This window comes from Peromyscus maniculatus, chromosome 23 (assembly GCF_049852395.1).
Source record: "Peromyscus maniculatus bairdii isolate BWxNUB_F1_BW_parent chromosome 23, HU_Pman_BW_mat_3.1, whole genome shotgun sequence".
NCBI lineage: Eukaryota > Metazoa > Chordata > Mammalia > Rodentia > Cricetidae > Peromyscus > Peromyscus maniculatus.
The window spans coordinates 6,562,087-6,586,586 of NC_134874.1; the positions used below are offsets into that span (position 1 = coordinate 6,562,087).

The following is a 24,500-nucleotide window of genomic DNA, read 5'->3' on the forward strand; positions in this document are numbered from 1 at the left end:
GCTCTTTCAATATGTGATTTATTAGAGGGCATAGTGCGTAGTGAACACAAGCAGGCAGGCATGGTGCACCAGTCACTGAGGTGACAAGTCTAACAGAACATGTGTATCTTCTGCTCGGAGAGGCAGATGGCAGCCTCGCGGTCACAGTTGCAGATGTAGGCCTGGCAGGGGTTGTTTTTGTCTGGAGAGAAACAAAAAAGAAAGTTGAATGGAGCCCATGACCCTCCTCCCAACAATATGCAACCAAAAGAAAGTGATGCACCTCCCATAGGTGAAGACTTGGGGTTAAGAGACAAAGCACTAATGAATAAAAAAATTCTTAATAAAATAAATTTTAAAAAAGAGACAAAGCACACATTGGGTTGTCCAAATCGCTGGAACACGCTGATAATGAGAACATTAGTTGTTGTGGCTGGGGAGATGGCACAGTTGGTAAAGTGGTTGTCATACAATCATGAGGGCCTGACCTAGGATGCCCAGAGACCATGGAAAAAGCAAAGTGTGGTTGGGGCATCTGTACCTCTATTGGAAAGTGAGGAGCATGTATACCCAAAGCTTGTTTGTCAGTCAGGCTAGCTAAGGGTAAGTGTCATGTTTAGAGAGAAAGATCCAGGCTCTAAAGACATGGTGGAGAGTGGCTGAAGAAGACACGGGATGCCAACTCATTCCTATACATAAAGATCAATAAACACATGTATTTAACCCTAAAAACTGGAAAACTACAAGTATCATCTGTCACTTGTAAAGTTATATGATTTAAGACAATCCTCCTGACTCCACCTCTCAAATGCTGGGATTACAGGTGTGCACGACCACACTCAATTTATGGGAGGTGTAAACCAGGGCTCTGTGCATGCTAGGCAAGCACTCCAGGAATTGAGCTCTATTCCCAGACCTAGGTAGCTAGGTAGTAAGTTTTTGTACTCTGGATATACATAATAAATTATGGCCCTTTAAACTCTTTGAGATCTGCTACATATGACATTTAAAATGTTTAAGTTTTCTTCAGTGAACCATAACCATGCCTAACAGTGACCTTTGAAGTCTCCAAAAGGAGGATGGGGTCCCACAATGACAATTCCACCTGGATTGTGATAACACCACTAAGCTGACAAAAACCACCCAAAGATTAGCTTTGGACTACAAACTGCTCAGGACAATTTCAAGGTGGCGAGTGAGATGGTCTAGCCTCACAGACTACTCTAGCTAGGACTTGAGACAAGCCCTGCATATTCCCATCTTACAGAGACTGGACAACAAATGATACAGCTAGCTCTCACAGGACTTGACAATTATCCCAATTTTTAGGCTCCCCTAAAGGTTCCATTATCCTCAGAAAATAGGAAGCAATTTTAAGAACATGACACTGACATTCCCAAGAGGTGGGACAGGTTGTTATGGATATTTGTCATCATTTGGGGGGTTGGTCACGAGTTGTTATTGGCAATGGTCGGGGAGAAAAGCTGAACAAAGGAGATTAGATTCAGTGATCTTGTGCTGAAAAAAAATGGAATATAGAAATGATATAATAAAAATGAGCTACTAAGTCTACTTTTAAACCAAAAAAGTGACAACTAGCCTTAAATATTTGACATTGATGTGGATTTTTTTATATTGATACAAATTTAAGGTTATTTTTGTTATTATATGTTGTACATAGCTTTCTATTCCTGTTCAAGGTATTATACCTATGCAGTTCATTTAACAATGTAATGTAAACATCTAGTCCTCGAAAGTCATTATTATAAACTCTTTAGGATAATAAAGAAATACAGGTTACTAATTAGCCCTCTATTACAATCAAACTTGTAGTCATGTTAAGTATGTTTTGAATTCAAACAGAGATACATTTTAGATAGACAGGTGGTCTTCAAACACTTCAGAGATACTGAATATGGCATTTAAGATGTTTCAATAACATAATTTTTTTAGGAGACAATGAGACATGTCTGCTCCTTGAAGGACAAATCTACTTCAGAGAAGATGATGGGCATCGATGAAACTCCATATGGAGTTTACTTTCTTCATGGCAAAGCTTAGCCACTAGGTCTGAAACTGCCTTTGCCTCGACTGCTGAGAGTATGCTGTCCAAGTTGGACAAGCAGGACACAAAAGAAAGTGACTGCCAACCTTTGCAAAGACAAGATAGGACAGTTCTTTAAAAGTCCTGTTTCACAGATAAGTCTGCCAGATGTTCTAGGCCTGTAGGCTGAAGATGGACATTCCAAGGTTACAGAGGAACCTCGGGGGACTGTTTCTGTCATTTCTTAGCTGTTTGATCTGCACTTCCTGTTGACTCAGGTAATATTTTCTTCTCAGGTCTCTGAAGGAGTGGAAGACTGGATAGTTATAGTTATAGTTTTCCTTGTTAACAAATTCACCTCACAAAAGAGATGTAAAGTGTATAAGGTTGAGAGACATAAAAAGATAGTTTTGGGTTGGTAATGCAAGTTAAGGTAGAGAATGAATTAGGTACAACGCTTTGAACTCACCAAGATAGGATATAAAATGGAGTATTTTTTCTCAATTAGGCAAAAGCAAATGGACTGGACATGGTTAATGTAATTCTTGCCTGTATATTAGTATATAATTAGTGTACTTGTTGTATATAGTTTTACTATGTTACTTTAAAAAAAACCTTTCCTTTTTGTTTAGAAAAAAGAAGGAAATGTCATGTGATATTTTGATTGTGTTCTAACAAATAAAACTTGCTTGGAGTCAGAGGGCAGAGCTAGCCACTAGCTAACCAGAGAAGTTTGGAGGACTCTAAACAGAATAGAAACAGGAAGTGGCAAGGCACAGCTAAGAGAGAATCCAAGCCTTTTGGAAGGAGGAACAGAAGAGGTAGGAAACAGCTGGCGGCTGTTCTCTGTTCACTGATCTTCTGGTTCTTACCCCAATATGTGACTCTTCTTTTTTATTGAAAAAAGATTAATCATATTACTGCATCAGACCTCATCCATATTTTAGTATCTACCTGATAAGGTTCTTGTGCTGTTCAATGGGACCAAGTAAATGACTGCTAAGTGGTCACTGTCCTTGTTACTTCTGCCCCTTGCAAAGATGCCCAGATGTAAGCAGAATTCAGAAGTTCCATAGGGTAAACATACCACTGCAGGTGATCTCACTCCCAGGACATGAGAATGAGTAGGAGCTGGTGAAGGGGTTCCTTATGAGGACTGCACAGTTTTCCAGGTTATTGAACTGAATAAGGCAGTCTAAACGAGTACTGCAGCACCTGGAGAGAGGAAGGAACAGCTGAGGATGGAGTATGGACCTACAGTAGTAAGTCAGTTCTCACTTGCAGTCTTTATCAAATATGTGAGGATGACTTAACATGATGTTCCAGAAGAAATGGTCCTGAGGTTCGTGAATCTGCAATTTCCATTAAGCATATATTTATTGAAAGCAACTTCTGTGAAGTGTGATGGTGTCTACAATTTCCCAGTACTTTGTGGGACAAAGGCAGATGGATCTCTGAGTTAGAGATCAGCCAAGATATATAAGTGAGAACCTGTCTCCAAAAAAAGTGATTTTTGAACAAAGCTGCAGGAATACAATGAAATTATACATTCTGGAGTATTGAAGACTTTTTAAAGCCAAGGCTGACACTTTGATGGGAGATGTGATGGTTGGCAGTGCCCTAGTCTGCCAACTGAGGGCAGCATTGCCACTATTTACACCTCACACATTCTGCTTTCAGGGACACTAGATACAGGGTCCTCTTGGACTGATTTCTTTGCATGACAGGAGAGGAAATACATGCTGTGGGTGATGATGTCCACCTTTAATCTCAGCACTCAGGAGGCAGAGGCTGGATGATCTCTGAGTTCAAAGTCGGCATGGGCTCTAGAGAGGGTTCAAGGACAACTAAGGCTACACAGAGAACCTCTTTATGGAAACAAAAAAAACAAGAAAGAAAAATAAATAATAATAAACAACACAACATATACGATGTTTGCAGAATATGCATGTCTCCTATTCATGCCTGGTGAGATGCTCTGCTTGTGTCCTGTCCCCATGCCACACCAGACCCTCCAGTGTCCCACCTAGTGGATCACTCACCTATTTATTTTTTCATTATTATAGCCATTTCCCAACAAGCTACACAAGCAGCCATAGAATCTCTCCTCTGGGACTGCACCAAACGTGGTAAAGTTGCACTCGAACATATTGCTCAAATGCCACTCAGCCTGAGGGCCGATGCTCTGTGCAGTAGCACCTGATAAAAGAAAGCACAGCAACTCCATCAATCCCACCTGGCTTTACCAGGGATCTGATACCTGCCTGCTAGCTTCCTCATGGACTATTAACAACTGCTACATTGGGAGAGCAGGGAATACAGGTGTGTGCGTGTGCGTGTGCGTGTGCGTGTGCGTGTGCGTGTGTGTGTGTGTGTGTGTGTGTTTGTTTGCATGCTCCAACAAAGGTGAAAGCAAGCCCTTGGGAGCACTCATAAATGTCATGCTACACATGAGGAAGTCAGAGCACAGCTTTAGGGACTTGGGTTTTCTCCCTCCACTATGTAGGTCTTGGAGACCAAACTCTGGCCACCAGGCCTTAGAGAAAGGTGTCTACTTGTTTGAGACAGAGAGGTGCCTGGTAACCCAGTCTGGCCTCCAACTCTGTGGCAACCCTCTGGCCTCAGCCTCCCCAGTGGTAGGATTATAAATGTACTCCACTGTACCAGCCGGCGGGGCTGAGTCCCCAGGACAAAGGTCTATAGACATTGCCTTTTGCCTTTCTTCTTTCTCATTTCTCACCGTCAGGACAGACAGCCACCACACTGTGACCTGCCCTGGGGTCTCTGTGTTGAGGAGCTGAGAACACACTCAAGTCAGCAGCCAGGGACCAACTGACCTCTTAGTTCAATAACCCAACAAACCTACCACCTTGTGAGTTTGAAAGCTAACCCACACCTCCTCAAGCCTAGGTGAAATCCTAGCCATAGCAGGCAGTGGGATTCATCACAGTTCTAACTGAGACCTTGAGCTAGAGAAGCAGCCAACACATGCTCATTGTTTTACACTGGAAGAATTAGAAGGAATCTGTTGTTTGGCCACACACAGCTCATAGACAAGGATAATGGTCAGATCATCATTGTAATGTCAGCATTTGACACAACAAACTGTTCATCAACTGAGGAGTAGGTAAATAAGCCAGGATTCATTCTGCAGGTGGATAAGAAATTTCAGATTATCAGAGTACAGTGTCAGAGGACTTTAATCCCAGCACTCTGGAGCTAGAGGCAGGTGGATAACTGAATCAAAGCCAGGCTGGTCTATAGAGTGAGTTCCAGGACAGCCATGGTTAGTATGAGAACCATGTTTAGAAAAATATGAAAAAATAAGTTGCAGAAGCAAGTGTGGCATGTATGCAATCCTAACACTTGGAAGGTGAGGCAGAAAGCTTTCAATCTGGACATAATGTTGAGTTGAAGGGCATCCTGAGCCACATCATAAGATCAAGGAAATAAAATAATCATCAGGGCTGGAGAGATGGTTCTGCAGTCAGCAGCACTTGCTGCACTTGCATAGGACCCAGGCTCGGTTCCAGCACCCACATGGCAGCCCACCACTGTCTGTGACCATAGTTCTGAGGATCAGACCCCTCCTCTTGCCTCTAGAGCCAATGCTCGCACACAGTTCACAGATACACATGTGCCGGCAAAACACTCAAACACATAAAATAAAGTTAAATATTTTTTTAAAGTACAAGAAAATCCAATTTACAGGGCACCTAAGTTCCCAGGAAATGGGTTCCATGGCTTATGGCAGAGGCAGAAGGGGCTTTCTTTGCTTGGGTAGGTAAATGTAGTGGACTTTCCCAAGGGATTATCTGAGTTCAGACGTAGAGGGTAAAGGTGCCAGCTGTTGTGGATATGAGGTGAGCATGGAATTCCAAACCACAGGCTGCTAGTCCCCAACAGGAACCCCAAACCAGAACTTGAGGCATGACCAGCGAGGCTAGGCATTGAAGACAAGGGAGATGGGGACACTCAGAGGGGACAAGGGTCCTACCTGTGAGCAGAGAAACCAGCAGAAGCAGTTTCATCCTGAGCGAGAGGAGGTCTCAAGTGACTTCTCTTTATAGTCCTGTAGCTGTGCTCTGACAGTGTCCAGTCAGCACACGGGGCCTGTGACTACTGTGTGTGTAGCACAGAAGTAGAATATGTGCACCCTCACACACAGTCCCGACCTGCAGAGCTGCTGTAGATGGTGACAGAGCCTGAATCAGTGCTGTCCCAGAGACAGAGAAAAGGATGGCTCAACACCCCAAACAAGTCAAGTGCAATGACTGGCAAAGGTCCAAATCCCGCCCCCATGGATGCTTTGAGGTCAAAAGAAGATATAAACATTGCTCCTAGAATCGGGTTTAAGGGATGCTGATAGTGATGTGTGGTCCCTGGGAGGAGTAGCTGGACCCAACAGTCCTCCATGTTAACTGTATAAACTAAGTGCAAAGTCTGTCCCAAGAACATGACACAGCCTTTGAGATAGATCCAGTTACAAATTCAACCTTTAATTAATTAACTCATTAATCAATGTGTGGGTTTGTGGGGGGTGGGTGGGTTGGTGGGTGAGAGAGAACAATATAGGAAGACAGACAGACAGACAGAGAGGTGAGAGAGAGAGAGAGAGAGAGAGAGAGAGAGAGAGAGAGAGAGAGAGAGAGAGAGAGAGACCATGTGATCATATCTGGAGCCAGCGGACAACTCTATGGAGTCAGTTCTCTCCTTCTACCTTCAAGGAGTCAAACCCAGGTCTACAGGCTTGCATCATATGCCGCATCTTACCAGCCTTCAAACTCCACTTAAGAACTAGGAATGCAGCAGATGGTGGTGGTGGTGCACACCTTTAATGTCAGCACTCAGGAGGCAGAGGCAGGGAATACCTGATTTTGAGGCCAACCTGGTCTACAGAGTGAGTTCCAGAACAGCCATGGATAGACTAAGAAACCCTGTCTTAAAAAACCAGAAACTAAAATCTAAAAAATGAAAAAGAAAGAAAATGCCCAACAGATTTGCCTGCAGGCCAATATGATGCAGGCAATCCTTCAGCGGAGGCTCCCGAGACTGTGGGAGCCCGTTTTCAGTTTCCTTGTGGCTTTACCCAGCAGGTCCGCATAGAGAATGAATAGGACCACGGGCCTGAGTGCAGGTGTCTGAGATGGTCTGCACTTGGCTGTGTTGGGAAGAAGTCTTTTGTTCCACCCCTTAGCATCTCTATAAATACCCTGAAGCAGAGATAGGCAGGGCCCGTTGAAAAGGTTCCAGGCCCTCTCGAGGCTGTCCTGTATTTTCTATCTGTTTATCTCTGCAATCTAAATCCTTCTATCTAATATTTCCTGCTGCTCGCACTCAAGAAAACTCTGGGGAACGGTGGGCTTGGTGGGTAAACGCCCCACACCCGACCCAGTATGTGAAGCTGACAACCAATCATTGCAGGGGCTGGAGAGATGGCTCCACTTTCTGCTCTTCTTGAGGACGGAAGTTCAATTCTCAGCAACTACATGGTGGCTGGTGAACAGTGTCTCCTGGCCCAATGCCCAATGGCCTCTGCATTTGACCATCTGTCATATACCCTGTAACTTAGCACCCCAGCACCTCCTTTTCCACACTTCTGAACTCTTACCTGGATAACAACCACTAGGTGATGATTTGAGTTGCTTGTCTCCTCGCTCAAGATCTCTGATTCCTACAGCAGGACTCTGGACAGTCACTACCAGCTACGACAGGTCACTGCGCCTGCCCAGGTGGCTCTAGCTGCACCTATTGCTCATCAGAACTGACCTTGGGAGGGGGGAGACCTGACATTTGGACATGAGTGCAGATGGGGTTAGGGGTGGAAGGGCAGAGGACTGGGCAGCTGTCCACTAAAGGACAAAAGAGACCGAGACCACACAGCCTTTAACCAATGAGAAATCTTTTTCCTAAATCTGGTTGACCAGAAAACCAGAGATTAACCTGACTTTACCTATGGGGTCCCATGATAGAGAAAGTTAGAGAAGATGATGTGTTCTATTTTGTTTGTTTAAAAAGTTATCCTGCTGTGTACTTTAGAGGGACAACTATCCTGTGGTGTGTGTTTAGGCACGGTAAGGACTGGAAGGTCAACAGGATGTGATCCTGCATTCAGGTCATTTACTCTCTGTCCAGTTTGGTTTCATACTCTATTTGCTCTTTATCATTTTCTTCCTCTCTCCTGCGGTGGTTTCTATGAAATGATTCTGAGATTGTGACAATGGCAGGAGTTAAAGCTGTTAGGCAGGTCATGGGGAAAACCCCGAAGGCTGGTGGGAGAAAACTGTAGGTGGAGTGACATTTAGATGGGATAGAAGACAAGAGTTACCCAGATCTAGTTAGAAGACAACTTGATGAATTACAGACTGATGAAGAAGGACTTAGGCTGAGAGGAAGCTGACAGTCTGGTACCTCAAACCATTGCTTGTATTTCTGTTCTTTCTAAGAAACCGCAAGCAGATGGCCTCTGGGGTGATTGCCTCAGATGTTCTGATAATTATTAACCTGTAAAAGGATAAGCTGGTATGCTTTGGCTCTCTTCCTGGGAACTTCTATGTGCAATCAAGGGGCACAGGGTACACTTTGCTGATTTACAAAAAGAACTTTTGAAACTATTGTAAAGAACCCAAACACCTGTTGAATTTTATCATCCCCTATTTCCTTGTATTATTACAATAAAAGATTGGGTTGAGTCAGATTGACAGAAAGTGGAGAAGATGGACAAATCTCCAAATTGGACGAGACTCGTCAGACTGCACCAATTTGTATGTCCCAGGCTTGTCTTGCACCTGCAAGACATCCCTGCCCTTCGAGACTCTTGAACCGGCTGAGGCTGATCCCCAGCAGGTGGACAGAGAATCCAATTAGCAAAGCCAACTTCTTTCTATTGGTGCTTTATAGAGGGTACAGTGTGTAGTTGAACTAGGCCCGCAGGGAAGTTGTGCCAGTCACTGAGGTGACAAGTTTAACAGTGAATGCTTTTGTAATGCTTGGTGTATGGAGTGTTGTAGAAGCAGATGGCAGCCTGGTGGTCAGAGTTGAAGATGAAGGCCTCACAGGGATTGTTTTTGTCTCCAGAGAAGTAAGAAGTTGAGTGGAGCCCATGACCCTGCTCCCTACGATTTGTAACCAAAAGAAAGCATTGTCCTCCCATCTGTGCAGACTCGGGATTGAGAGTCAGAAACACAAAGGTGCATTGGGTGTCCAAATGGTTGGAACACATTTATAATGAAAAAAATCATTTGTTGTGTGGCTGTGGAGATGGCACAATGTGGGGGAGGGGCCATCTCACCCACACATTTCCCCAGGGTACTCTTGAGCAGGAGCAGCAGGAAATATTAGATAGAAAGATAGTTAGAGAGAGACAGACAGAAAACACAGGATGGACTCAGGAAGGCCTAGATCCTCATCCATCAGGCCCTGAGAGTCTCTGCCAAAGGGTTTTTAAAGTAATGCCAAGGGGTAGAGCAAAAACACTTCCCCCCAACACAGAAAAGGGCAGACCATCTCAGACACCTGGTGACCATGCACATGGTCCAGCCATCTCCAAATGCATCCCTGCTGCGTAAAGAAAGATCAGAGCTAACTGGGAAACTTTTGTGTGCTCCCATGGCACAGATGGTAAAGCGGTTGCCAAATGCACATGCAGGCCTGACCTAAGATGCCCAGAGCCCTTCTGAAAGGCAAGATGTGCTTGAAACATCTGTAACTGTATTGGGAAGAAGGGGCAATGTATCCCCAAAACTTGTTGGTCAGTCAGGCTAGCTAAAGGTGAGTTTCATGTTTAGTGAGAAAGAGGCGGAGGCTCTAAGGACATGTGGAGAGTGACTGAACAAGAACGTGATGCCAACCCATTCCTGTACATAAAAATAAATAAACACATATATTTAATCCTAAAACCAGGAAAACTACAAATATCAACTACCACTTATAAAATTATATGATTTAAGATAATCCTGCTGCCTGCTCTTCCCAAGTGCAGGGTTGCAGGTGTGCACCACCACACTCAATTCATGGGTTCTGGAGGTGGAACCCAGGGCACTGTGCATGCTAGGCAAGGACTCTAGCAACTGAGCTATATTCCCAGCCCTCTGAATCCTCACCTGTAAATGAGCATGAGAAATGTTGCCCTGCATATGTGTTTACTCAAGTATCTGGCTTATAGCCAATGATGCAGCTCTCAGTTGTTTAGTCAATGTGAAATCAGTATAACACAGCATCTAACATAGGAGAGGCTTTGGACAGGCAAGATTGCTCAGGGAGTAAAGGTCCTTGCTGCCAATCTGAATCTAAGTTCCATCCCCAGGACTCACATGGTTGAAGGAGAGAACCGCCTTCTGCAAGTTGTCCTCAGACCTGCACATCTGTGTTGTGGCCCAGCATGTCTCCCACAGAAATACATAAAATCTTGAAAAGTTTTTAAAAAGAGGATTTGGAATGATGTAGATCTGTGTTCCAGAACCAAATGCCATCACTTCTAAGCTGGGTGACATTGGGCAAGTGACCCTGACTTCCTCCTCTTCCTCATCATTGAACTCATCTGTATTTTAGTATCTACATGATAAGGTAGTTGTGAGGTCACATGAGACCAAGGAAATGACCACTAAATGGTGACTGTCCTTGTTACTTCTGTGTCCCTTCCAAACCTGCCCAGGGCCAAGCAGAGTCCAGATATCCTGGAGTGTAAAAATAACACTTCAGGTGATCTCATTGCAGAACACGGGTCTGAGTAAAAGATGGTGTAGGGGCTGTCTATGAAGAATTTGAAGCTTTCCAGATTCTTGAGATGAGCATAGCAGTGGTCATGAGTCTGGCAGCACCTGCAGAGAGGAAGGAGCAGCTGAGGGAAGGGTATAGACCCGCAGGAGGTCAGTTCTCACCTACAGTCTTTCTCAAACAGGTGACAATAACTTTAAACACTATGTTCCAGAAGAAATTATCCTGAGACTTCAGAATCTGTGATTTCTACTAAGCACATATTAATGGAAAGCAACTTCTGTGGGGTGTGGTGGTGTCCACCATTAATCTCAGTACTTGGGAGGCAGATGAAGATGGATCTCTGAATTTGATATCAGCATGGTCTCCTGAAAGAGTTCCAGGAAACCTAGGGCAACACAGGGAATCCTTGTCTAGAAACAAATAAAAAATAATAATAAAGAAACAAAACAAAATATATGATGTTGGCTCATGAGATGCTCTGCTTGTGCCCTGTTCCCACCGGAACTCCGACACTCCAGTCTCCCACCAGATAGATCACTCCTCTGCCGGAGTGTCTGAGCCCCCAATGGTACAGTAGCACCCATAGTTGTACTCTGACAAGGGATGGCTCCTGGGGATGGTGGACATGATCACACTGCCCAATTGCTACCCAGCCAGAGGGTGATGCTGTGTGCAGTAGCACCTGCTACAAGAATGCACAGCACACTCCATCAATCCCACTTGCCTGCATGCTGGCTTTGTCCTGGACTCCTAACATCTGCTGCATCAGGAGACCAGGTAATAGCAGTGTGTGTGTGTGTGTGTGTGTGTGTGTGTGTGTGTGTGTGTGTGTGTGTGTGTTCATATGCATGTTTGCCCCAACACAGGTAAAAGCAAGCATTTGGGACCAGTCATATATGCCATGCTAACATGAGGAGTTTGGAGCATAGCTATAGAAAGTTGTTTTTCTCCCTCTACTATATAGATCCGGGAGACCAAACTCAGGTCAACAGGCCTAAGAGGAAAGTGTCTACTTGTTTGAGACAGAGAGATGCCCAGTAACCAAGTCTAGACTCTGACTCTGTGGCAACCCTCTGAACTCAGTCTCCCCAGTGGTAGGATTATAAATGTACTCTACGGTACCAGACTGGGATGACTCCTCAGGACTCGGTTCCATACACATTTCCCTTTGCCTTGCTTGCCTCCTCATTTCTTACTGTCAGGACAGACAGACAGCCTCCACACTGTGAGCTGCCCTTGGTCCCTGTGTTAAGATGCTGAGAACACACTGAAGTCAGCAGCCAGGGACAAAAGGAACTCTTAGTTCAATAACCCAGTAACCAAACCATCTCTTGAGTTTGAAAGCTGCCCCACCCCTACTAAAGCCTAGGTGAAACCCTAGCCTTAGCCAGCAGTGGGATTCATCGCAGTTCTAGCTGAGGCCTTGAGCCAGAGAAGCAGCCAACACATGTTGATTCTTTTACACTGGAAGAATTAGAAGGAATCTGTTGTATGGCCATGCACAGCTCATAGACAAGGATAATGGTCAGATCATCATTGTAATGTCTGCATTTGACACTACAAACTGTTCATCAGCTGAGGAGTAGGTAAATGACCAGGATTCAGTCTGCAGTGGGATACTTGGTCATCATTAAAATGCAGGAGAAGCCAGGTACAGTGGAACACGCTGTGTAATCCCAACAGTCTGGAGGCAGATATAGGTGGATATCTGAGTTCAAAGCTAGGATGGTTTATAGAATGAGTTCCAGGACAGTTTTGCTACATAGCAAAACCCTGTGATGAAAAATTATTCAAAAAGGAATTGTAGGCGCAAGGCTGGCATGTATGTAATCCTAACACTTGGGAGGTTGAGGCAAGTCTGGGCTAGAATATTGAGTTGGAGGACATCATGAAACACATAATAAGATTATGTAAAAATAATATTAATTTTTTAAAAAAATTAACACAGGACCCAGGCATGGTTCAAGCACCCACATGGCAGCTCACAACTGTCTATCACCCTAGTTCTGGATGATCAGACCCCTCCTCTCTCCTCTTAGGCACTGCTCACCCACAGTTCACAGACACCCATGCAGAGAAAGGGCTTGTTTACAAGAAATAAAAGTAAATGTTTCTTAAAAGATCAAGAAAAAAATTGCCAGGGCAATATGGCAGAGACAGGAAGGGAGTTTCTTTGCTTGGGTAGATGAATATAGTGGACTTTACTAAGGAGTCCAGACCTAGAGGATAAAGGTGACAGATGTTGTCACCATGAGGGGATGAGAAAACCCCAACCCAGAGGTCATTGGATCCCAAAGGGAACCCCAAACCAGAACTTCAGATGTGACCATTAGGGTATATAATTTGAAGACAAGAAATTTGTGGTGCTCTCAGAGAGCACAAGGATTTTACTTTTAAGCAGAGTGACCCCTAGAAGGAGTTTTGTCCTGTGTGAGGGGAGGACTCAGTGACTTCTCTTTAGAGTCCTGTAGCTGTGCTCTGACAGTGTCCAGTCAGCACACGGGGCCTGTGACTACTGTGTGTGTAGCACAGAAGTAGAATATGTACACCCTCACACACAGTCCTGACCTGCAGAGCTGCTGTAGATAGTGACAGAGCCTGAATCAATGCTGTCACAGAGACAGAGAAAAGGATAGCTCAACACCCCAACAAGCTCAAGTGCAGTGACTGGCAAAGTGGCAAGTCCCTCCCTGTGAATGCTATGGGATCACAAGAAGATATAGACATTGCTCCTGGGATTGGGTCTGAGGGATGCTGATAGTGACGTATGGTCCCAGACAGGAGTAGCTGTCCCCAACAATCCTCCATGTTAACTGTATAAACCAAGTGGCAGTCTGTCCCAAGAACCTGACACAGCCTATGAGGTAGATTAATTACAAATTCAATTTTAAATTAATTAACTAATTACTTAAGGTGTGTGTGTGAGAGAGAGAGCGAGAGAGCGAGAGAGCGAGAGCGAGAGCGAGAGCGAGAGAGAGAGAGAGAGAGAGAGAGAGAGAGAGAGAGAGAGAACTTGCATTCATATGTAGAGAACAGAGGATAGTCTTGTATAGGCAGTTCTCTCCTTCTACTTTAATTGGGTTCCAGGAATCAAACTCAGGTCTACAGGCTTGCATCATCGGCTGCATCTTAGTAGCCCACAAACTCCATTATAAACTGGGATTATAGCCAGATGGTGATAGTGGTGGTGAACATCTTTCATGCCTTTAATGTCAGCACTCAGAAGCAGAGGCAGGCAAATATTTGAGTTGGAGACAAGCCTGGTCTACAGAGTGAATTTCAGGACAGCCAGAGATACACAAAGAAACCCTGTCTCAAGAAAGAAAAAACTAAAAAAGAAGAAAGAAAGAAAGAAAGAAAGAAAGAAAGAAAGAAAGAAAGAAAGAAAGAAAGAAAGAAAGAAAGAAAGAAAGAAAGAAAGAAAGAGAGAGAAAGAAAAAGAAAGCAGATGCCCAACATATGTGACCACAGGCCAATATGGTGCAAGCAATCCTTCAGCTGAGGCTCTCCCTACCCAGTGTGTGAAGCTGACAATCAACCATTGCAGGGGCTGGAGAGATGGTCAGCACTTAAGAGCACATTCTGCCCCAGCTGAAGAATGGATTTCAATTCTCAGCAACTACATGCCCTCTTGCCTCTGGGTTTGGCCATCTGTCAAGTACCCTCTAAATTAGCAAACAAGCACCTCCTTTTCCCTACTTCTCATGTCTTCCCTGGATAAAACCCATGTAGGGTATGAGTTGAGTTGGTTGTCTCCATGCTCAAGACCAGGTTTGAACAGGTGAGTCCTCCTGAAAGTTGCCAGGTGATACCTATCAACAAAGCTTACTGCTGGTCTTTTTAGGGCTTGGTCATTATCACAAAAGTTCCTCTCTGGGGCCTGAAAGATAATTCATCTACAGACAGCAGGAAGTAGTTTGGAGAACACAACATCCATATTCCCAAGTGGGGTTTGGGAGGCTTTTGGTTATTTGGTGGGTTATGGATGTTTATTATCATTTAGGGGAATATGGTATATTTATACAAATATAAGTTACTTTTTACACTATATATATGTTTCTACCTTCTTTAATGGATTTTTGTATACTGATAAAAATTTAAGGTTATTTTGTTACAACATGTTGTATGTATGTTTCTATTTTTGTTTCAGGTATTGTTGTCAGGGAATGTTACTATTCATACCTGCACCTTGGGGACCCACCCATTGTCCAGACCACATCATCTTATGTAAAGTTAGTTCTCTTTAAGAGAAAACCCCTCCACTTTTTCTCTTCCTTCCTTCCTCTCTCCCTCTCTCCTTTCAGGAAACTGTTTGCACCTCTGCTTTCTCTTTTCCCCCCTCTCTTTCTCTCTGTCTCCCCTTCCCAATTACTAAATCAATGGGTCTAAAATTTCTAATTAAGTTCTTAAATTTTATCTTCTATACCTAGTTTGAACTTGTCTCAACAGATCTCCATTTGGCTTGCAGAACTGTCAAAGCATTGGTTACTGACTGCAATCTGCTCCAAATGATCGTGAGGTCTGGACTTGCTGAAGGCTGATATAGACCAGACCAGCCAATGTGATTGTTCTCCATCTCTACAGCTGGGTCAGATAATCACATGTTTCTGATAAGTGGCCCATTGCTTAAATTCCCTGCATACCTTTGACTAGCCTTTTAGTCTGTTGGGCACTGACCACCTACGACGTCTTTCAGCTGGTAGCAGCTATAGAAGAGAATACGTCATCCCTGCCCATGAAACAGACTAAAAAAGCTAAGTCAAAGAGAAACTCCCTGGCATAGAGGACAAAATGTCTATTTATAATGCCCATTGATATACTAGGAAACTGGGCCCAGAGCTGTCAATTGATACATTTATTAACTAAAATGGCTACACAATAAGACACTTGACCTACTTTATGTAGAATCAAAGATGTATTATGTAGCCTTAAAAATTAATTATTTTTATATAAGTCATTCAGGATTATAAACTGGCTGTACTCAAAGATCAGAACAACAGGGCCTTAAGAGTGGCAGTAGATGAAGATGTCGCTGCCCTAGAAAAATCTGTTACACACTTAGAGAAATTATTCCCTTCTCTAGCTAAAACAGTTCTCCAGGTAAGAAGGAGCCTTGACCTAAAACTTATTCCATTGGTGTCCCTGGTTATCATTCCTTCATGAAGGGGGCCTAAGCAAGGCCTTAGGAGAGCAATGCTGTTTTTATGATAACCACTCAGGGATCATTAGAAACTCCATGGCCTTGCTGAAAAAGTAGATCCATGACAGATGCAATAAGGAAACCTCCCTGGTGTCTGTCTTAGCTATCCCCTTAATGATCTTGCTTCTTTTGAACCTTTTACAGGTGTAGACTAGGAATACTTGCATGTCAGATGTTTGCATTGAGATTCACAATAATGACAAAACTGCAGTTATGAAATACCAACAATCTTCAAATATTTTGGATTAGTATGGACTTTGTGTATGATGATAGAAATGTAAAGTTATATTTGAGTCAACTCTGGTTTATAATATACTCTATATGATAACAGATATTTAAAGTTATAAAAGATCTATTCAGATTAACAAAAGCTAACTTAGAGATTTACACCTATCTCTTTATCAAATCTTCAACACCAAACTTCTAGAAAAGTTAAATGTATGATGGCATGTGTTTAATAAATAACAAATTTGATAAACAAGATATATATAAAATAAAGTTTCTGGTCCCTCAAGAGGGTTCTTTTCTCAGAGTTGGGCCATACCCTAACTCACAAGCCCTGTTTTTCCTGTTCCCATTTGGCCTTGAATCTTTCCCCTGACACTCTTCTTTGCTTTCTCAGGATACAATAAATCCTAATCATATGAAAGCTGCTAACATATTGGAGACTGTTAGAAAACATAAGTTGATAGTCAGCCATTCATAGCTAATAGACAGACTGGCCTCAAATACTCAGAGATCTGCAGAATATGGCATTTAAAATGTTTAATTACAAAACTTTTCATGATAGAGAGACATACTGGCTTCTGGCAGCACCTTTATTTCCCCCTAAGAAGATGGACTGGCACAGAACCTCCACTTGGAAATTGCTCCAGAGTGGCAGCACCAGTTGCTGAGCAAAACCAGCCTTTCACCTCAACTGCTGCCAGGGCTTTCTTCAAACCATGGACAACAGGACTCTGGGGAGCCCATTGCCTCACTTTTGCCTAGACAAGGTAGGCTGGTCCTCCCCAGAAGTCCCTACCCCACAATTGTCAGATCTTCTGAGGCCTGGCAGGCCTAGGCCTGGCAGCCAAAGACTGATGTTGCTCTGAGACCTCTGCCCTCGATGACCATGGAGGATCTTGGGGAGGCTGCTGTGGGATGGTCTTTCTGTAAGCTATGAATCTGTGTTGCTACCATTGGTTAATAAGGAAGCTGCTATGGCTTACCACAAGGCAGAATAGAGTCAGGCAGGACATCCAAGAGAGAGACAAGGAGAAGAAGGCAGAGTCACAGCCATGCTGAGTGCTGCCCAGGGAAGCAAGATGTGACACAACACAGGTAATGCCACGAAGCCACGTGACAAAACATAGATCAATAGAAATAGGTTGAATTAAATTGTAAGCGCTAGTCAATGATAGGCCTAAGTACAGGCCAAACAGTGTGTCATTAATATAAGCCTCTGTGTGTTTACTTGGGATTAAGCAACTGCAGGAAAAAGGAAAACTTCCGCCTTACAGGAGGCTGTCTAGGTAGCCAAAAGGGAAGTCTCTGTCACTTTCAATCACTAGCTCAGGTAGAATGTATCCTTCTCAGATCTCTGATGTCATTTGACAACCAGGCTTTGTCAATTCAACAGCGGCAACCAAGGCTTCAGCTGCCTTTTTTGTTCTCTATGTGAAATTCACAGGCCTCATTCTCTGAGAGCTCACACTGAGTCTAGACACAGTTCACCTTGCTACCAGATTCAAACAAGGGGTCAACTCACTTTGCACTGACTGCTCTCAGTATCTCCTGGTAAATTAGATAAAAAGCAGATGCTTTAACATTGGTTTATGTGAAGATAGGAAAGATGTCTCACTTCTGTTCACTTACTTATCCTTCCCAGATCTGATGATATTTGCCAATTAACAGCTATCTTCCCCAAATCCAAGGCTACAAGCAACTTGGTAGGTCATTAGTAAGGTTCCTGTTACAAGTACAGGCAGGTGTGACTCATTCATAGACTTCATGGTGCAGGATAAACTGGTTTCAGATGTAAATTAAGAGGTTCAGCGTTTTAACACTGATAAATGCAGTTTTGATAAACTGATAGAGCACTGACTACAGTCTTGGGAGTCCTTAAATTTCTGTGGACTTTACTTGTCCCAGCTTTTAGAGACAGGTTTGCATTAGAGAGGAAAGAGAATCCTTCCTGCTTCTCCTTCTTCACTCACTCAACCACGGCCACTCAGCAAATTACTTCTGCTTATAGATTTAAAGATGTGTTTCATTGGGCTGAAACCAGGCCCTAGAAAATGTTCATACTTTTTAACCCAAAGCCATAGCTTTTGCTATGACACCAAGATGTAAATCTGTTCTAGTTGTTTTAAAAACTCTTGCAGGTTCCTGCACAGATCTATCCTTCCTGCCAGATTCATGCCAAGGCCAGACTCTCGAAGGCCCGCCTGATATACCACCAGCCACTGCATCAAAGGAGGACACCAACCAGGAGAATAATGGTTGGATAGAAGCATTACCCTCCTCCAGAGAAACAGCAGATGTGATGGCTCCTGTACTCCTATTTGGCATGCCATGTTCCCCCAGGATCCTGGAACATCACTGCTGGTACCACCTCTCCAGACTCAAAGGGATACCTGCCCTTTCATCTGGCTCACCCACCCTTGCCTCTTCTGTACAACCAGGGCACTTCTCTGTCCCATTCTTTCTGGTTATCACTCTTCCCATGGCTGGCCCTGCTCATGAGGCCAATGATAACAATCTATTTTTCCCCTAGCAACCTGCCTTCTTACCTCCCTCACGGGGTCTCTAGGATGACAGCTAACTGAATGCTTCTTTACTAACACCTACGGCTGTGCGTGATCTCATCTCCCAAATTCCCCATCCCCAGTTTGCCCCCAAAGCAGCAGGAAGCAGTCTCAAGAATTTGGTGCCCTCATACCCCCCCACACACTTGCTATTTATAACTCACCCTTTTATAATAATCAAAAAGTGAGGAATGGTAGGGAATGTTAGCAGTTAGACCCACCCCTTGGGGACTGACCAGCATCTGGACCATGTCATCTTCCATAAAGTCTCCTCTTAGAGAAAACCCCTCCTCCTTCTCTCTCTTCCCTCTTTTATCCCTCTCTCTTTTTCAGGAGACTGCACACACCTCTGCTTTCACTTTCTCTTCTCATTCTCTCTCTCTCTTTCCCTCTCTCTCTTTCCCTCTCATTCTTTCCCTCCATTCTTCTCTTCCCTCTCCACTCCCCCTTTAATAATAAAAATTTCCATGTAGATGGCATGTCTGCATGATCTTAATAACTTTCCACTATGCCGTGCCACAGCCTGCCAGGTGTGCATGGTGTGTTTCCCTCACCTGCCAAGCCTGGAACATGCTGTTTTATAACAATTGTGCTGATAAAGGTCATTTACAAATGTAGGGTGAAGTTCTGTTTTTGAAAGCTATTATCATAAACTATACAGGACAATAAAGAAACATAGGGCAGGGGTTAGTCATTTGTAACAATCAAATTTATAGCTATGTTAGGTATGTTTTCTAGGTTGAATAGATATATTTTAGATAGATGGTCTTCAAATACTTCAAAGACATATAGAATATGGCATTTAAAACGTTTTGTTAAAGTTTTCCATGATAATGAGACACATCTACTCCTGGCAGCACCAATTTACTTCACAGAAAATGATGGGCATTGAAGAAACTCCTTATGGAGTTTGATTTCATTGTGGCAAGGTTAGGCACTGGGAAGAGAAACTGTTCTTGCCTCTGACTGCTGACAATGTGCAGTGCAGACTGGACATGCAGGACATAGAGGAAAAAGAACTGTTGAACTTTGCCAATACAAGGAAGGACAGGCCTTCAAAATTCCTGCTTACTGAAAAGTCTGCCCTATGCTCTAAGCCTGTAGGCTGAAGATAGGTGCCCCAATGTTGCAGAAGGAGCTTGGATGACTGTCTGGGCAGTCCGATGTCTCTGTCATTGCTAGAGTTTTAGAAGTTGTTTGCAGTGAACTCTTTGTGTATTCAAATAATATTATCCTTCTAGGTCTTTGATGGAGTTGAAAACTAGATAGTTACAGTTGCAGTTTTTCTTAGTTGTAATAGAAAATAAGTTAGGTGTAAAACTTTGGATTCACTAACATAGGATAGATAATGCATTATTTCCTTTGGATATGCTAACTACAAATGGACAGAATATTGTAAATGTGATTCCTACTTGATAATTGTTTTTGTTGTATGTAGTTTTCCATTAAAGTAAAAACCTTTATTTTTATTTAGATGAAATGAGGAAATATTATAGAATATTGTTTTAAGGTATGTTACTTTTGTTTATGTTGCATTTGTTTAACTCTGTGAAGCTGTGTTACTGTGCATGTCTAAAACACCTGAAGGTCTAATAAAGAACTAAATGGCCAATAGCTAGTCAGGAGAAAGGATAGGCAGGGCTGACAGGCAGAGAGAACATATAGAAGCTAAAATTCACTCCGTGAATCCATCTTGGCTTTACCAGAGGTCTGATAACTGCCTGGTAGCTTCCTTATGGAGAGCCTTTGAGGTCCAGCCTCAAGGTTCTCTTCAGGGTTCAGAGCTAGATGCTAGAGGAAATGAAAGATGTGGATATATGTGTGCCCATAAGACTGAGATGGAATCACGAGATTACAGGTGCACATTACATGAAAATGCATGGTAAATGGGGAGATGTTATAGCTGTTGTTGCACAAGTGAAATTACAGATGAAAACAACATTTTCAGAGTTGGTGACCTGTAAGCCTTGCCTGACAGGGTACTTCATCTGAGAATCAGTGCTCTCCTTGGGTGACATCTGAACTACCAATTACTACAACTGTAATTGCATCATGGCCCACAATAGATCATGACCATGACTCCTAACACTTCCTCCTTGAATCCTATCAGCTGCTGCCTCAGGAGAACCGTGAATAGAAGGGTGTGTGTATTGGGGAAAATTATAAAGGCCACTCCACGTAGTTAAAAGGAAGATTTATTTAGTGGATGACTTACAAATGAAGGAATAGATAGGTTGCGGGGGTCTGGGGAAGGTGTATCGCAATCCAGCGGTGTTCTCTGGAGCTCTGCTCAGTCAACCTTCACCGTCCAGGGTCCAGGAACAGAGCGTGCGCTTGCCCATCCAGGTCTCAGGTCTCCAGGCGCCTCCCTTGGCCCCTCCTCGTAGGCGTGACAGTTGCCAGAGTCTCAATGGGTGTTGGAACTTCCAGAACCAAGCTGGAATAGCTACCCACTACATCTCCCCCTTTTTGTTTAAATAAGAAGGTTCTAAACTAGTACAAGACTATATACAAAGGAATGGTTATCAAATATTGTCCAGGAATAATGAGGGATAATGACCTAGATAAGATGGAACTACAACCAATGCAAACAATATCAAGCAAGAAACACATACTAAAATCCAGAGAAGTATAGAGCATAGGTAAATGGCATGTTATAAAGATCATTCCAAAAGGTGTCCTAACCTAAAGAACCTGAATCTAATACTTAATATGTTCTATCTAAGATATTATATATACTAAGTTGTAACTATAACTGCTAGTCTTCAATCCCATCAAAGACCTGAGAAGGAACATAATGGTACCTGAGAAATGGAAGATGGATTCAAGCAACTTTTGGGAGTCTTGCAAGAGTAGACAGAGACAGCTGGCAGCCTGGACAGTCACCTAATATTTCTCAGCATTGTTGGTGCATTCAAATTGGCTACAGGCCTAGAGTATCTGACAGACCATCTTCAGAAGCAGGAATTCTGAAAGACCATCTTACCCTGTCTTGACAGAGTACAGTGGTCGCTTTCCTTGTGTCCCACTTGTCCAGGAAGGACAGCATTGCATTTGTACTGTCAGCCATCAAGGCAAGGGCAGTTCTTTGCCCAGTAGGCCATTTTGTGCCAAGAAGACAAACTTCCAAATGGAAATGTCTTAGAAGCCCAACATTCTCTCGGGATCAAATTGGCGCAGCCAGGAGCAATGTGTCTCATGTCAACAGAATTCTAAGTTATTTAAATGCCATATTCTCTAGGTCTATGAAGTGTTTGAAGATTACCTGTCCATCTGACCTATGTATCTGTAAATCTGGATAATCTAACTAATGTAACTATAGAGATGACAGGCATAGGTGACTATAAATCTATAAGTCTTATCCACTGAAATAACCTAAGGACTAAGGCTTCATGTAAACAAGGTAAACAGTCTATAAGCAAATGTATGGTGAAGAACGATGACTTCAAAATTGTGACAATACACAAGCTATTTATAACAGAGGTATGAATATATAGTGCGATATGCAATATGACAATAATCTTAAATATATATCAATATACCAAATATCCTAAACAGAAGTAGAACATACATAAAGTATGACAGATATAAATTTACATTTGTATCAATATACAAATATTTCAAAAAAGAGTAGAAATATATGTACATTATAACAAATATAGTTCTGTATTTGTATCAATATACAAATTATCTTAAACAGGAATATAAAAATAGTTTACATTTGTATCAACATATAAGAATCCATAACAGTACAAGTTACAGTGAAAATTATCTAAGGTTGCTATTTTACTAAATTTGTTTACTAGTATATACAATGATCTACCATAATATCTTATACTTATCCACTCCATTTTTTCCTTTTTTTTTTTAAGGAGAATACTGAGTTTAATATTTTCTTCCACACTCAACCCTATAACCATCATCCATAACCCTGAGAAATATGAAACCTAAGGGAGAAGGGGCGTTGTTTTCTTAGAATTGCTTCCTGCTGTTTAGGGGGTGATGTTATCTCTGCTGGATAGTGTGTGAAAGCTCAGATAGTTAAATCTCAGTTAAACTAACTCTAGGTTCTGCAGCAAGTCTTAGAGTAATGGGTATGATTGTCTGAAATTCTGGCAAGAAGTGTAGTATGATGATGATTACCATGGCATCATTCTGGATTGGGTAGAGTTGTTGTTGTTGGGGCCCCATCTTCCTTCTGGAGAATTCCGAGATTGCTACTGGAAAAACTTATTTGTTATCAAAAATGGAAGGTTTGGATTTAAAGAGGACATAGCATGTAAGAAAGGATTCTGAGAAATCAAGAGTAAGCATGGAGAGAATTAGAATTTAGAAGACAATGGTTCTTTTTTATTGGTTTCCTTCTGTCCCACACAAGAGGGCTCTTCTGATACGGGACTGAAGAATTTCTCAAACTTTTCTTTAGCAATATGCTTGTGTTTAGAGTAGGAATGAGCCAATTCCATCTCCAAAGCCAGCTTGGCTTATAATTGAATTGGAACCACAACTTTACTATATTGATAGAGGGATAGATGTTAGACAGTGAGATTTTACCATGTGTAGATTGGTACCAATAGATTCTTTCTTTCTGCTGTAAACATCCGGATATCCAAGGCCTTATGATTTTTGGAAGATGGGTATTTCTGTTATCCTGGAAAGACAAAAACAGAACCCTACCCCAACCTTTGATTGTTAAATTTTTCTTACAACTTGTAGAGATGTCACATTGGTGGATGATCTTTTACTTCTCTTCATCAAGGTGTTTTTCCTGTTCAAATCGAATTTTTATTAATTTTGTTGGTATCCATAGCTTTTCTTCTCCTGCAGAAACAAAGGCAAAACCCCTTCCCCAACGTAGAACATATCCAGGTTTCCATTCTGAGGTCAGCACATCCTTGAAATAAACTGGTTGGTTTAGCTCAGGAGTTTTGTCTGTTGTCCAATGTCTCTCCGCAGCTGTTGTTCCTTTCTCATCAGCATTGAGAAAATTCAAGGTTAATAAAGCACTATGCAGTCTATTTCTAGGAGTCATTGTTACCTGTTGCTTTTTATTTAGCATATCCTTTAAGGTTGGATTGGATCTTTCTATGACTGCTTGGCCTGTGGGATTGTGTGGTATACCTGTAACATGCTTTATATTGTAATAAGCGAAGAATTGTCTCATTTTATTGGAGACATATGCTGGGGCATTGTCTGTCTTAATTTGTACAGGTATTCCCATGATGGCCATAACTTCTAATAGGTGTGTGATCACAGAATCAGCCTTTTCAGAATTCATAGGAGTTGCCCATTGAAATCCTGAATAGGTGTCAATGGTGTGATGTACATACTTTAATCTTCCAAATTCTGCAAAATGAAACACATCCATCTGCCAAATTTCATTTCTTTGTATACCTTTTGGATTGCTCCCTGCAGGTAATGGAGTTTGGTTATAGATGGAACAAGTAGGACATTTTTTCACAATATCTTTAGCCTGTTGCCAAGTGATGGAGAAATCCTTCTTCAAACCTCTGCTATTTACATGGCATTTCTTATGAAATTCTGAGGCTTCTAGCACATTACCTATTAGTAACTGATCAATCTCATCGTTACCTTGTGCTAGAAGTCCTGGCATACCTGTATGGGATCTGATATGTGTTATATATATAGGATGTTCCCTTTTTCTGATGATTTCCTGCAATTGTATGAATAATGATGTTAATTCTGTATTATCAGGAATAAAGTCAGCAGTTTCAATATGTAAAACAACTCTCTCTGCATATTGAGAGTC

General features: G+C 42.5%; 1 protein-coding gene and 1 long non-coding RNA gene across 3 annotated transcripts; one reads left to right on the forward strand and one right to left on the reverse strand.

Annotated features, from left to right (window-relative positions):
- On the reverse strand, positions 1–23,455 carry LOC143270617 (phospholipase A2-like). 2 transcript variants are annotated; one of them, XR_013047835.1, is made up of 7 exons: positions 23,441–23,455; positions 22,874–23,403; positions 7,635–10,842; positions 6,021–6,209; positions 4,066–4,222; positions 3,111–3,238; positions 1–181 (listed from the first exon to the last, which is right to left on the reverse strand). XR_013047835.1 is itself a non-coding variant. In XM_076561259.1 (5 exons), the coding sequence occupies exons 2-5, from the start codon at positions 6,052–6,054 to the stop codon at positions 90–92; spliced, it is 411 nt and encodes a 136-aa protein (XP_076417374.1). In that variant the 5' UTR covers positions 6,055–6,209; positions 7,635–7,701; the 3' UTR covers positions 1–89. The 2 variants fall into 2 exon arrangements, 1 of the variants encoding a protein (XP_076417374.1); XM_076561259.1 differs by lacking the exons at positions 22,874–23,403; positions 23,441–23,455 and having other exon boundaries at positions 7,635–7,701.
- On the forward strand, positions 7,601–20,243 carry LOC143270618 (uncharacterized). The gene is made up of 2 exons (XR_013047836.1): positions 7,601–7,737; positions 18,308–20,243. It is a non-coding gene; the product is annotated as an uncharacterized LOC143270618 (long non-coding RNA).
- Positions 23,456–24,500: the final 1,045 nt, after the last annotated feature.

Excerpts from the sequence above, each read along its gene's own strand:
- LOC143270617 (XM_076561259.1), bottom strand. The coding sequence starts at position 6,054 with ATGAAACTGCTTCTGCTGGTTTCTCTGCTCACAG. Across the intron at positions 4,223-6,020 it reads GCTGGTTTCTCTGCTCACAG|GTGCTACTGCACAGAGCATC; the intron begins GTAGGACCCTTG and ends TTCTTTTATCAG. Across the intron at positions 3,239-4,065 it reads AATAATGAAAAAATAAATAG|GTGCTGCAGTACTCGTTTAG; the intron begins GTGAGTGATCCA and ends TCCTCTCTCCAG.